Here is a 14188-nt window from a genome sequence, read left to right on the forward strand (position 1 = left end):
ACTTCTCAAATTATTCCTTTTTGTAATGGAGACCTGATGACCTACAGACTACTAGCAGAATTGTTTCCCCAGGATGTTAACTATTTCATCAGGCCAGATAGGACAACAGAAGAGGTGGAGTAATGGCATTATCTCTAAGTGATATCCAGTTTAGGGGCTTAGGGCTCTTTTTACTAAGCTGTGATAAGAACATAAGACTTTCCGCTGCTGGGTCAGACCCGTGGTCCATCGTGCCCAGCAGTCCGCTCACGCGGCGGCCCTCTGGTCAAAGACCAGCACCCTATCTGAGACTAGCCCTACCTGCGTACGTTCTGGTTCAGCAGGAACTTGTCTAACTTGGTCTTGAATCCCTGGAGGGTGTTTTCCCCTATAACAGACTCCGGAAGAATGTTCCAGCTTTCTACCATTCTCTGGGTGAAGAAGAACTTCCTTACGTTCGTACGGAATCTATCCCCTATCAATTTTAGAGAGTGCCCTCTTGTTCTCCCTACCTTGGAGAGGGTGAACAACCTGCCCTTATCTACTAAGTCTATTCCCTTCAGTACCTTGAATGTTTCGATTATGTCCCCTCTCAATCTCCTCTGTTCGAGGGAGAAGAGGCCCAGTTTCTCTAATCTTTCGCTGTACGGCAACTCCTCCAGCCCCTTAACCATCTTAGTCGCTCTTCTCTGGACCCTTTCGAGTAGTACCGTGTCCTTCTTCATGTACGGCGACCAGTGCTGGACGCAGTACTCCAGGTGAGGGCGCACCATGGCCCGGTACAGTGGCATGATAACCAGTGTTCCCTCTAAGCGGGCGGGTGTTGTGAGCAAACTTTTTTCACCGTGAGCCAAAAATATCGGGCGCCAGCAAGTTATGAGCCAACTCGCCCGATTCTCCTCTCGCCGCCCTGCCATCTGCCGTACGCCTCTTCCGATTGTGCGCTGTGACGAGAAACGTGTGCGCTGCGATGTAATATTTTGTGCGCCAGCGCAGCTTAGCGGGAACACTGGTTCAAATGGTTTTATTTATTTCCCCAAATTTATTTTTGTTATACGCATTGAAAATATTTGATATTGCGTTTAAATCAAAATCTCAATAAACTTGAAACGAGTGCCCGTGAGATTGTGGGAGGGTTAAATACTCAAAACTTAGAAGTTTTTGCTACGCCAGCTTTCTGGTATCTTTACATACAGTGGCGTACCTAGCATATGTAACATCCGGGGCCCATCATTTTTTGGCACCCCCCCCCATCTGTAAGAAAAACATGATTTTTAGTAACAAACCACACGTCACACATGAGTACCTAGGAAAAGGCAGCATCTTACATATTGCAGTGAGCAGTACATCAATACACCCATTGTAAAACTAAACAAGCCAGACCAGCACAGATCAATCCTACACCGTCAATCCTAACAGAAACACACAGAACACAGAAAACACCTTCGCCTAGTAAGGAATATGTAATCACAAACTAACCCCTCCCTCTTTTACAAAACTGTAGTGTGGATTTTAGCTACGGAGGTAACAGCTCTGATGCTCATAAAATTCTGAGCATCAGAGCTGCTACCACCAAGGCTGGTGCTAAAAACGCTTCACAGTTTTGTAAAAGGGGGGATAAAATAAAAATACATAGACAAAGGTTAAATTGAACCAGCAAGAAGCTGGACTCTGCATACAATGCTTCACAGAAACAGTGACACATGTCTCCTAAAGCAATAAATAAATAGAAATTTTTTTCTACCTTTGTCTTCTGTGGTTTCTCCTTTCCTCATCTTCTTGTAACTCTCTTCCTTCCATCCACTGTCTGCCGTCTCTCTTCCCCTATATGGCATCTTCTCTCCTTCTATGCCCCTTCCAGAAACTGTATGCCTCCCCCTTCCATCTCTCCTTTCACCCCATTGGTCTGGCATCTCTCTCCTCGCCTTCCCTCTCCCACACCTCTCCTCATAGTCTGGTATCTCCCCTTCCCTGATTCTCTGGCATCTCTCTCCTTTCCTTTTCTTCCATCTTTCGCTCCCCCTCCATGCTCTCACATCTCCCCCTTCCTTTTCCCTTAGACTGGCATACCTTCCTCCTACGCTCCAAGCCCTGGCATCTCCTTTAATTCCCTCCCTCATCTTCCTTCTCCCTCCAGCTGGGTACCGCAACACTCTTCCCTGCAGCTCTGCACTTCCCCACAATTGCCATGCTTCGGTTCCTCTTCTTCCTTCCTTCCTCCCCCCCCCCGCGGGACCCTGCGGCACCATCAACTCTTACTCCCTCTAATGTCGGCCCTGCAGCTCCAGACTTCCTCGCACCTTCTCCCCTCCCCCTTTGGATCGCTATTATTTTAAATGTTATAGCCGCGGAGCTGTATCCATCAGTGGAGATGTCTAACCTCGGCCTGCCCCGGAACTCTTACTGCAACAGTGACTTCCTGTTCCTGCCTAGACGGGCGGCTGCTGCAGTAAGAGTTCCGGGGCAGGCCGAGGTTAGACATCTCCACTGATGGATACAGCTCTGCGGCTATAACATTTAAAATAATAGCGATCCAAAGGGGGAGGGGAGAAGGTGCGAGGAAGTCTGGAGCTGCAGGGCCGACATTAGAGGGAGTAAGAGTTGATGGTGCCGCAGGGTCCCGCGGGGGGGGAGGAAGGAAGGAAGAAGAGGAACCGAAGCATGGCAATTGTGGGGAAGTGCAATCCCCCCAATGCGTCCCCTTACCTTACCTCCCCTTACCTTTGCGACGCGTGTGTGCGCTGTGAAGAGAAACTTGTGCGCTGCGATGTAATATTTTGTGCGCGAGCGCAGGCCAGCGCAGCTTAGCGGGAACACTGATGATAACCCTCTCCAATCTGTTCGTGATCCCCTTCTTGATCATTCCTAGCATTCTGTTTGTCCTTTTTGCTGCCGCTGCACATTACGCAGACGGCTTCATCGGCTTGTCGATCAGAACTCCCAAGTCTCTTTCCTTACCATAGCTTAAAATGGATTACTGTGGGGTGCGCTCAGGTGTTCTGAGGTAGGTTTGAGATCTGAATGTGCAAACCACATGCTAAAATATATTTCCATTTTCTCCACAGGGGGGTGTATCAGGGGCGGAGAGTGAGTGTTTCTACGCTGATCAGTTAGCATAACTAAATGATTAGCATAGAATTAGAACGCGAGTCCTTAACATCTACAAAATAGGTGTCGGTAAGAGCTCATGTGCTAAACTTTGTTAATTTCTGCACGCTAATGACAAAATTAGCACATGAGCATTAATTTAGAAAATAGAAACTCGACCATTTTCTGGGTGCTGTAAAAATGGCCTTCAAAACCAAAATTCCAGTACTTTAATCCAGTTAGTAATCAATTTAAAATCATATAACTTGATAATGAACCTCAGAGAGCTAAATTGCCCCGGTGGTGGTTGTGAAACAGATCACAAAACCCGATCTTCATTGGATCAATTGATGTTGTAGAGTAGACTATTTTTTTTTTCTATTTTTTTATTTTTTATCAATTTTATGTATAATACTGTTCTTTCTTCAATAATTCATTGATTCTTCAATTAATCAGCTTAACAGCTTAACAATAATACTTAGCTTACTTTAGCAGCAGATGATTAAGGGAGCGCCTCTACCAACCTGTCCACGTTTCAAAAAACTTTTGTCAGGGCTGAAGCTCCCAATATTAATTCTAAAAGATAAATAACATGTGGGGAAGATTAGCGTAAGGGTGGGCTACGGTCACTTTTTTCCACAGCTTAGCTAAAGGGCCCGATTTTTGAAATCTAGAACTTGGGGAGGTAAATTTTCAAAGCTATTTACATGAGTAATAAGCACTTTATACAAGTTAATTGACTTTCCAAAAAAATGTTCCCCTTCAATGAGGCAAAACACTTTTAACTAAACACTAATTGAAGGAATGTGGAGTACATATAATTCAATCCATTTTAACAACTTCATTCCATAGTAGATGTTGTGAGAAACTACTTTATTGAATGGTGCTTTTAGCAAATAATTGGGGGAGGAAAAACATTTTTAGCTACATTGAGAGGGCCTGACATTTTAAAATTTTCCCTGCAATAAAATCTACCCGCAGCAAAGCAGGTGCAAGTGACTGGGCATGCAGTACTTTTAATTCTATTCCAGAGAAGAGAAAATGATAAAACTAGAGGGCATAATTTGAGGTTGCAGGGAGGATGACTCAGGAGCAATGTTAGGAAATTATTTTTCTCAGAGAGGGTGGTAGATGCCTGGAATGCCCTCCCCAGGGAAGTGGTGGAGAGGAAAACCGTGTTGGAATTCAAAAAAGCGTACGGTAAACATAGAGGATCTCTAATTAGAAAACGAAGAATGTAAATAATAATAATAATAACTTTATTTTTATATACCGCCATACCCAGGGAGTTCTAGGCGGTTCACATTTGTTTATCAAAAAATTACAAGTGGTTCACAACAATTGAACAAAGTTGGAAGCAACGAAGTAGTTGAGGTTAGCAAGAGAAGGGAAGAGTAGGTCAGGGGGGAGAGGGTTGTGGTGAGTAGGCTGGGTAGTGTGGTGGAGGGGGAAGGAGGAGGTTATGGTTCATTGAAGAGGGGTGTTAGGGGTCTTGTCTATGGACTAGGTGAGTTTTGAGTGATTTTCTAAACCTGAGGTAGGTGGGGACCTCAAGGATCATTTGGGCTAGCCATGGGTTCAGTTTGGCAGCTTGGAATGCGAAGGTTTTGTCGAGGAATCTTTTGGAGTGACATAGTTTTAGGGAGGGGAAGGCGAACAGCTGAATTCTGCGGGAGTGCTTGTTTGTGCTATTCAGGTAGAAGGTAAATTAAAGAATAAGGGCTAGATTCACAAAGCAAACTGATCGTGTACTACCGATCAGTTTGCGATCCCTTAGCGACCAAATTCCCCTCTGGCCCAATTCACTTACCTCTCTGCCAACCATCCTCCGATCCGCACATGCAAATGAGGGGAGGGACATTCAAAAGTGGGGAAGGCAGCGATTCACAGCCCAGAATTCTTGATCCGACTGGGCTGGCCGATCATCTCCTAAAATGACTGCTGGGGACCAGTCGCACACCTCTTTACCGACTCTCCTGCTCCATTGCTGCCCTGCCCTCGCTGCCTGTTCCAGGGGCTGAAGAAACCCTGGGGCGGGGGGGGGAGCAGTGCCTGTTGGCTCCCTGACTTCCAATTATGCTGCATCTAGCAGAAATCAGTATTAGCAGCCTTCCCTGCAGTACGAGCCCGCGGGTTTAAAGCGGGGCTGCACGTTTTTTGATCCAATAATAAACATTAGGACCCCTGAGGAAGACGTATTCATCGAAACACAGACCATGTTGGATCGCTTTATGCATATGTGGATTGTTTCTATATTTTCAATACAGACTAAATAAAACCCTGCATCAAGAACATCTTTGTTTTGGTTTCTCCATTCACTGTGGAACTGCTGGGTTTTCTTTTGCTGCTTTGTTTTTGATAGCATTTGAATAAGCCCAAATTGATTTAATGCACATTGGTTAGCGTGTGCTAAATCACGTTAGTGCACACTTAGGAGCCCTTTTACTAAACCACAATAAAGTGGAATTTTCCCGTGTGGTAGTTGAAGAGTTAATGCAGTTTTTACTTGGGGCATTCCCACTATTTTGTAAATTGTAGCTTATGTATTCACATTCAGATTAACATGTAATACTTGTTCCTGGTTAATGAGGAAGCACTTAGGCGGCAGTAAGTGGTCCCACATTAACTCTGCTTTAGGCAGTTAGCGTATGGTAAGTGCAATGCTTCGGCTGCCACATGTCTTCCATGACCACTCTCTGCCCATGCCTTGTACCCTGACACACAAAAAAAAACCAACACCCAGTCAGTGGCGTAGCAAGGATGAGTGGCTCCCTTCCCTTCCCCATACCTTTTTAATTTTTCCTTCTGACGTCCCTTCCTATGTGTGGGACCCATAAGTGACATCAGAGAGAGCAGACACCGATGCGGGCAGCACGTTCGTGATGCCGTTCGAACTGGGAAAATTAAAGAGGTACGAGGGAAGGGAATGGGCGCATGTGCGCGGCGGGGGGGGGGTGTCAGGAAGGAGTGGTGGGGGCAGAGAGGAGGATGGGTGCTGGCACCTGGGGTGGACCGCCCCGCCACTCCCCCCACCCACCACTGCACCCAGTGTACTGAGTGCTAACTGCTAAAATACCGCAAAGCCTGTGCGGCTCTGTGCTAGCAATTAGCATGGGGTAAACCAGGCATTAAAGTACTTAATGCGGTTTAGTAAAAGAGCTCCCAAATTTTTTAAGGTGCACCAACAAACCAAATGCAGCAGTACGTTTGATTTTCGGCTTGAGAAAGTCTGACCATGTAAGTCCTTTCTATTTGCAGCTTCACTGGCTTCCTTTGAAAGCCAGAGTTATCTTTCAATTTGGTTGCATTTGTTTTAAAGCACTCTTTGGTCTACTACCAACATATTTATTCATGTCAAATAAGAATACAAGAAATTCAGGTATGTTGATGTATCCTACTCCAAAAGCCTGCCACTTTAAAAGTTTCTTGGATAAGATACTGGCTTTTCAAGCTGGAAAAATGAATTATTGGAAGTGTTCCTTGCTTGCTCACTCACAATCTTATTACATATTTAGAAAGTTGATGAAAATTTACCTGTCTGATAAATTTGTACGATAATTTTTTGTTGTATTTTCTGATTTTGTATCTTCACTGAAATGTTACAGTTCTCTTGATGTGAACCACCCAGAACTATCGGTTGGGTGGTATACAAAAAAACTTTATTATTATTATTATTTTTAGCCATGGCTTAATATGAAGAGAAGTTTGCCTAATTGTATTGATGTGTTACTCTGGTTTGTCTTTATACTGTATGTATGCCCCCTTTATTACTTCTGAAAGACAAGAACCAGCTCAACTAAACTTGGTCTGGGCTTAGGTTATTGGGAGACATTAGACCATTTTTTGTTTTTAAAATTGGGAAGTACTTTGGTTGTAGGAGGGGTTAGGGGGGGCTATTTGATTTTAGGGGGGAGAAAATTGAAAAGTTTTGTTGACTTGATAACTGTTGGAGGATCCTTTTGGCCGCTATTGTACCATTGTTTTGCACTTGTTATGTCTCTATCCTCCCCCCTTATACTAAACCGCGATAACGTTTTTTTAGCACAGGGAGCCGCGTTGAATGCTCATTATGAGCGTCGGGAGCAGCACAGAGCATTCAGCGCAGCTCCCTGCGCTAATAACCGCTATCACAGCTTAATAAAAGGGGAATATGTCATTAATAAAAGGTTTAAACGTAAAATTGGGAAGTACATTTGGGGGACAAAGATAGAAATTTTGCCTTTGGAAATGTATGAGACCTGAACCAAAGCTAGATAGCATATTGCTCTTTATTACGCTTGTGTTCTAATTATGTTTCAAGAGTCATATCTTTAAAGTGCTGGTTGTTAAGTTTGGGTTGTTCTGAAAAAAAAATTATAACCTTTCTTTTTTTGTCTAGAGATTAAAATTGATATATCAGTAATTATTTTTTCACTAGGTATTAAGTCACTTGACACCTACTGGAAAAGTTACTGATGATAATATCCGCAGCCTCTTTTTTGGAGACTACCTCAAACCAGAAAGTTACCCAAAAATTTATGATGAAATCACCGACTTAAAACAGCTTACATCTGTAATGGAATACTACCTTGAAGAATTTAACAATATCAGCAAGGCACCAATGTCCTTGGTTATGTTCAAATTTGCCATAGAACATATATCGAGAATCTGCAGAGTCTTGAAACAAGATAATGGCCATTTGCTGTTGGTGGGTATCGGCGGGAGTGGGCGACAAAGCGCTACCAAGCTGGCCACCTTCATGAACTCATTTGAGCTCTTTCAGATTGAAATCACAAAGAGCTACACAGCCAACGAATGGAGAGACGACGTGAAACGAGTCATGCTTCAAGCAGGAGTGGCTGCAAAAAGCACATCTTTTCTATTTAATGATAATCAAATTAAGGATGAGTCATTTGTTGAAGACATTAATATGCTTTTAAATACAGGAGATGTACCTAACATTTTTCCAGCAGACGAAAAGGCCGACATTGTGGAAAAAATGCAGGCAGCGGCGAGGACAGAAGGCAAAAAAATAGAAGCTACTCCTCTGGCGATGTACAATTTCTTTATTGAAAGGGTGAAAGCAAATTTGCATATTGTCTTGGGTGAGAACAGTAGAATAATTTTATTGCCTGAAATTCATTGTAATGCTCTATTTAATGGACTTCTGCCATATTCACGTGTGCGTCTTCAGGTGACTCAAACTACTGTGGTCAAGATTTTATATTATGCTCACAGATAAAATCATTCCCCCTTCTAAAAGCAGAACACTGGTTACCAGTTTCTGCTTGTTTCAGTTACAAAGTATGAATGTTTTTACACTGCTTTGCCCGACTATTTAGCCAATCACTTATACTGGCTTTTACAAAGACATGGTAGAGGTTTCTACCATGGGTTTCTACCATGGGTTAGCGCTTTGAACTTCTGGTATAGCAGTATATAAGAAATAAAATTATTATTATTATTATTATTATTAAATGCTCCAACACTCATAGAATTACTATGAGCATCTAAGCATTACCTCACCGATCCATGGTAGAAACCTCTACTGCAGCTTTATAAACGGGGCCTTAATCCTTTATACTGCTTGTACTATTCATTCCTCACAATCTGCTTTGCTTACTCTTCCTTCAAATTCTTGCATGCATTGGAACGCAAGCAGAGATTTGGCCCTTGGTTATTTAAATCCTTCCTTATGGAATTCCTTGCTTATGGAACTATATGTGGAGGGGCATAATCAAAAAAACCGTCTAAGTCCCCTTTTGGCCTAAGGCCTTAAACGTTGAAAGTAGAAGCAGGGAAAATGTCCATTATCAAAAAAACGTCCAAAAGGAAGTTTTTTTTGATAATGGCCTGCCTCTACGTTCAGCTGTTTAAAATGCCCAGACCACCACTACGTCCAAACTTATACCATATAATCAACCTAAAAAAAAGCCTAAGCCCCATACATCCAAAACAAGGGCTTTTAGGCGAAGGAGGAGCCAGTCCTTCGCCTAAAAGCTGGATTCTGTAACCAGTGTTTGTCAAAAACAACACCGGTTACAGAATCCACCCCCCCCCCCCACGACATCGGGGTAAGAGGGAGCCCAAGCCCTCTTGCCCCGTGATCCCCAAACCCCCAGGCCGAATCCGTTGGGACCAGGAGGGAGCCCAAGCCCTCCTGGCCCGGCGATCTCCCACCCCTCCCCCCACCACACGATCCATCCAGGAGGGAGCCCAAGCCCTCCTGCCCCGCGACCCCCTCTATCCCCCACCCCTCCACACAACACAATCCAGCCAGGAGGGAGCCCAAGCCCTCCTGACCTGTGATCCCCTCTAACCCCCACCCCCCACTAAAATATGGGCAGAAGGGATCCCAGGCCCTCCTGCCCTCGACGCAACCCTCCCAATGACCGAACCCCCGACCGGCCCCCCACGCCGACCCGCGATCCCCCCGCCGACCCAATGACCCCCCCCACCCCCACCCCTCTTCCCCGTACCTCAAAAAATGTTGACTGGACAGACGGGTGCCAAGCCTGCCCATCCGGCAGGCCAGCCAGCGTAAGAATGGGGCAAGATTGGCCCAGGCGGCTCAAACCCCGCCCACAGGTGGGGCCTGAGGTGCCTGGGACAACCAGAGCAGGCCTGGGAGCCTTAGGCCCCTCCTGTGGGCGGGACCTTAGGCACATGGTCCCAACCCGGCCCATTGCTTAAGGCCCCGCCCACAGGAGGAGCCTAAGGCTCCTGGGCCTATTCTGGTTGGTGAATCAAAAATAATACAAAAGAAGAGAAAAAATTAACCACTAATAAATAGATCCACAAAAGGTTAAACTATAGAGCAAAAAACCATCTAATTCGGTGGTTTAATCAAAATGAAGGAAAGGCTCTCAGACTTGCCACTCCAAGGATAATAATAATATCATCCAAAAAAGGAATTGTGGTGTGCTTATCTTTCATTGATCAAAAAACCTTCATATTTATTATTATAATTTGACTTAATTTGTCAATATTCAGTAGATATAAAACATTTTATGTTTTTAAACCATTTCACAGGTAATAATTATTTTTTTATATATAGTTTTCTTTAAAAATATAAATTATTTTTTTGTTGATTTTTTAAATTTAAAGAACTGTGCAAACAAGCAAATATCAAAGCTGTGCAAATAACAAGTGTTAGACTAACTAATGCACTAGCCACTTAACAATTGTTATTTGCACAGCTTTGATATTTGCTTGTTTGCACAGTTCTTTAAATTTAAAAAATAAACAAAAAATAATTTATATTTTTAAAGAAAACTATATATAAAAAAATAATTATTACCTGTGGAATGGTTTAAAAACATAAAAAATTTTTATATCTACTGAATATTGACAAATTAAGTCAAATTATAATAATAAATATGAAGGTTTTTTGATCAATGAAAGATAACCACGCCACAATTCCTTTTTGGATGATATTATTATGATCTTTGGAGTGGCAAGTCTGAGATCTTTTCCTTCATTTTGATTAAACCACCGAATTAGATGGTTTTTTGCTCTATAGATTAACCTTTTGTGGACCTATTCTGGTTGGCCCAGGCACCTCAGGCCCCACCTGTGGGCAGGGTTTGAGCCGCCTGGGCCAATCCGGCCCCATTCCTACACTGGCTGGCCTGCCGGACGGGCGGGCTTGGCACCCGTCCGTCCGGCCATCATTTTTTGAGGTACGGGGAAGGGGGGTGGGTATGGGGGGGTCGGAGGGTTGGCGGGGGGTGTCGCGGGTCAGCAGGGGGGCCGGTCGGGGGTTCGAGGGGGCGGTCATTGGGGGGGTTGCGTCAAGGGCAGGTGGGCCTGGGATCCCTCTTGCCCATATTTTAGTGGGGGTTGGGGGTTAGAGGGGGTCGCAGGCCAGGAGGGCTTGGGCTCCCTCCTGGCTGGATTGTGTGGTGGGGGGAGGGGGGAGATCGCCGGGCCAAGAGGGCTTGGGCTCCCTCCTGGCCCCAACGGATTCGGCCTGAGGGAGGGGTTTGGGGATCGTGGGGCAAGAGGGCTTGGGCTCCCTCTTGCCCCATCAAGTTGGGGAAGGTCAGGGTGCTGCGGGGCAAGAGGGCTTGGGCTCCCTCTTGCCCCGATCGTACTCGGTGGGGCCAGGAGGGCTTGGACTCTCTCTTGGCCCGATTCGAGGGGTGGATCGCTGCAGGAGAGATGGGTCATCTCTCCTGCCGCTTTAGCGATCCCAAGTGCCGTGTTTGACGGCACTTGGTGGTATTGCTATTGCGGCAGGGGAGATGGCCCATCTCTCCTGCCCCGATGGTTGCAGTGGGGGATGGGTAGATTGCCGGGCCGCTGAGCTGATCGCGTCAGCCGCCATCAGCTCAGCGGCTCCTTTTTTGGCACTTATACCTGTTTTGACGTGGTCTAAGTCAAAACGTATAAGTACCGACTAGGCAACCTGTCAAATGTTTTGGTTATACCTGCTGTATGCCTAGGTGTAGGTTGGCCCACCTCCCGCCCAACGCCTGCCCTTTCCCCTCCTCTAAAAACGCCTCTTTTCTCTCTGTGCGTTTAGAGGCAGGGGGAAGGCCTAAGCTGGTTTTAGATACGTCTAAAACCAGCTTTGATTATGGGTACTTGTATGATCAAGCTTTTGATCGTCCAAGTAGCCATTTAGGCTACTTTTTAGACGTTGGTTTTTTTTGGGGGGGATTATGAGCCCCTTAGACTCTTCCTACCAAAAATGTTAAGAAGCAGTAAACACCTGGCTTTATAATCAAGGGTATAAGTTTCTTTTACTCATTTTTGATACTTTTGTTTGATCTTTAATTATTTCTTTTCTCCTCATTCTTCCTTGCATGCTTTCCTTCTTTCCCATTTTGCTTTCTTCCCCTCATGATTTTATCTTTTTGTAAACTGCTTTGATTTGCTTGCAGTATGTCAAGTTTTAGTTAACAAATAATAAATTAACATTGTTTTAATTCTTTTTTAGCAATGAGTCCTATTGGTGATGCATTCCGTAATCGATTGCGTATGTTCCCGTCCCTCATAAATTGTTGCACAATTGATTGGTTCCAATCCTGGCCTACAGATGCTCTTGAAATGGTTGCCAACAAGTTTCTGGAGGATGTGGAACTGGATGATGACGTTCGAAAAGAGTAAATTTTCCTCTTCTTTTCTTTTCTCCCATTAATAAAGTGGAGTTTCCTGTGGTTTCTAATTTCAGATTGAAAACAATATGCCACAGACAATTTAAGGGAAGGCACCAGAATGTTGAAATACTTTACCTGTAATTTTGTAAAATTTGACAGTACTTTTTTTTTTTTAATTATAAAATTTGTGTAAACCAAGTTTATTATATAAATTTCCAAGTTTATTATATAATTTGATTAATCGCCTATTACAATTTCTAGGCGATGTACAGTTTTTAGATAATCAAGTACAGGTAACAAATCAAACAAACACAAGTCATGTCAAATTAAAATCACAAATATAAACATTCCTATACATAGTTTAACCTATACATATAATATCAAAACAAAGGGAAAATTATTAATGGATTACAATCAATATTTAGTTGAAATATGTTTAGGGAAAAAACAGTAGGAGGGAAAACAAATATAGTTTGTAATAAAATATAAGATAAAAAGAGACGGAATCTTTAAGTTTATTCATTAAAAGCATCTATAAAAAGAAAACTCTTAAGTTTGGTCTTGAATTTATCCAAATTCTTTTTCTCTTTAATAAATAATGGGAGGTCATTCCAAGACTGGGGAGCGGTTATTGAGAAAATAGTGTGACGCCTCATATTGATAACTTTTAACGAAGGAATGGCCAACAAGTGTTGGTCTTGTGATCTCAACTGTCTTGAGAGAAAATAAGGAATTAGGACTCTAAAAATAATATAGGCAGTATAAAAATATTGACTGTATTGTATAACTAAGGAAAATTTGGCCCAGCATTTATCAGATATACTTGGTTCTTCTGCTCTGTAATGGTACTTTTAAGTATTAGTGTATAGTTTATTCAGTACTTTATATACTGCCTTTCATGCTAAATCAAAGCGATTTACAATAAAAATTTTAGTATAATGGGAAAAGAATACCTATATTCTGGATAGGAAAAACCTAAACAACAATAAACACCCACTCAGATAAAATCAGAAAAATATCCTGGGAACACTTTAGTAAACAGATAAGTTTTTAAGACCGCCCTACATTTCTTATAGGATTGCTCTAATATAAGAAAAAGTGGGAGTGAATTCCAGAGGTAAGGAACTCTACGGAAAAAAGTTGATCGCCTGGTACACTTCCCCCTCCCTATTTGCGGTTTCGAGGTTCGCGGTGTCGATTATCTGTGAGTTTTTTTTGGGGGGGAGGAAAAAAAAAGCATAGTTTAGGGCCTTCCCGCCTCCCTACAGGACTTAAAATGTCTAGTAGCGCTATAGATTACTCCTTACCTGGTGGTCTAGTGGGCTTTCGTGGCAGGAGCAATCTTCCTACACTCCTGCCCCGTGTAGATCGCCAATAGGAAATGGCTGCCGTGAGCTCCCGTCGTAGTCTCTAGAGACTACGGGAACTCACGGCAGTCATTTCCTATGGGCGATCTGCACGGGGCAGGAGCGTAGGAAGTTTGCTCCTGCCCCGAAAGCCCACTAGACCACCAGGTAAGGCTGGGATGCCTGGGGGAAGGCGGGAGGGAGGCGGGGCTGGATCAGAGCCGGACAAGAAGTTATTCGCGTTTTTTCACACTTCGCGGTCCGGCTCTGCGCCTATCCCCTGCGAATACCGAGGGAGAAGTGTAGATTCCGATACTGAGCAAAAGACAGAGGGAGTAGTCAAGCGATGCCTATCCAAAGATCATAAGGCTCTAGAAGAGACATAGCGAGAAATCAGGGAAGCTAAATATGAAGGAGAAGTAGTGTGTTGGACCTAACGAGTCAGAGTTAAGATCTTATGTTGGACTCTTTATAGTATTGGAAACTAATGATGCTTTATGAAGAGGGGGGTAACATGAACATGTAAATGCACATGAGAAAGATGACAAACAGCTGTGTTTTGCACTGATCAGTGACATAGTAAGGTGGGGCGGGTGCTGTCTTGATGGGGGTACTGGTACCTCTCCACCATACCACGCCATGCTCACGCCATCCTTCACCCCCATACTTCTATAGATCTTCACCAGTGCCTGT

The 14188-nt window shown here is 43.9% G+C and overlaps 1 protein-coding gene across 4 annotated transcripts in view; it reads left to right on the forward strand.

The window, feature by feature from the left end:
• The window catches only part of DNAH3 (dynein axonemal heavy chain 3), a 294020-nt gene that overhangs the window by 206305 nt on the left and 73527 nt on the right, over nt 1-14188 (forward strand). For all 4 annotated transcript variants that reach the window (XM_033963933.1, XM_033963934.1, XM_033963935.1 and 1 more), the window contains 2 exons: nt 7484-8150; nt 11990-12155. In XM_033963933.1, coding sequence (XP_033819824.1) covers nt 7484-8150; nt 11990-12155 — 833 coding nt within the window. The remainder of the gene's footprint in view (nt 1-7483; nt 8151-11989; nt 12156-14188) is intronic.

The sequence above is a fragment of the Geotrypetes seraphini genome, chromosome 11 (assembly GCF_902459505.1).
Source record: "Geotrypetes seraphini chromosome 11, aGeoSer1.1, whole genome shotgun sequence".
Classification (NCBI taxonomy): Eukaryota; Metazoa; Chordata; class Amphibia; order Gymnophiona; family Dermophiidae; genus Geotrypetes; species Geotrypetes seraphini.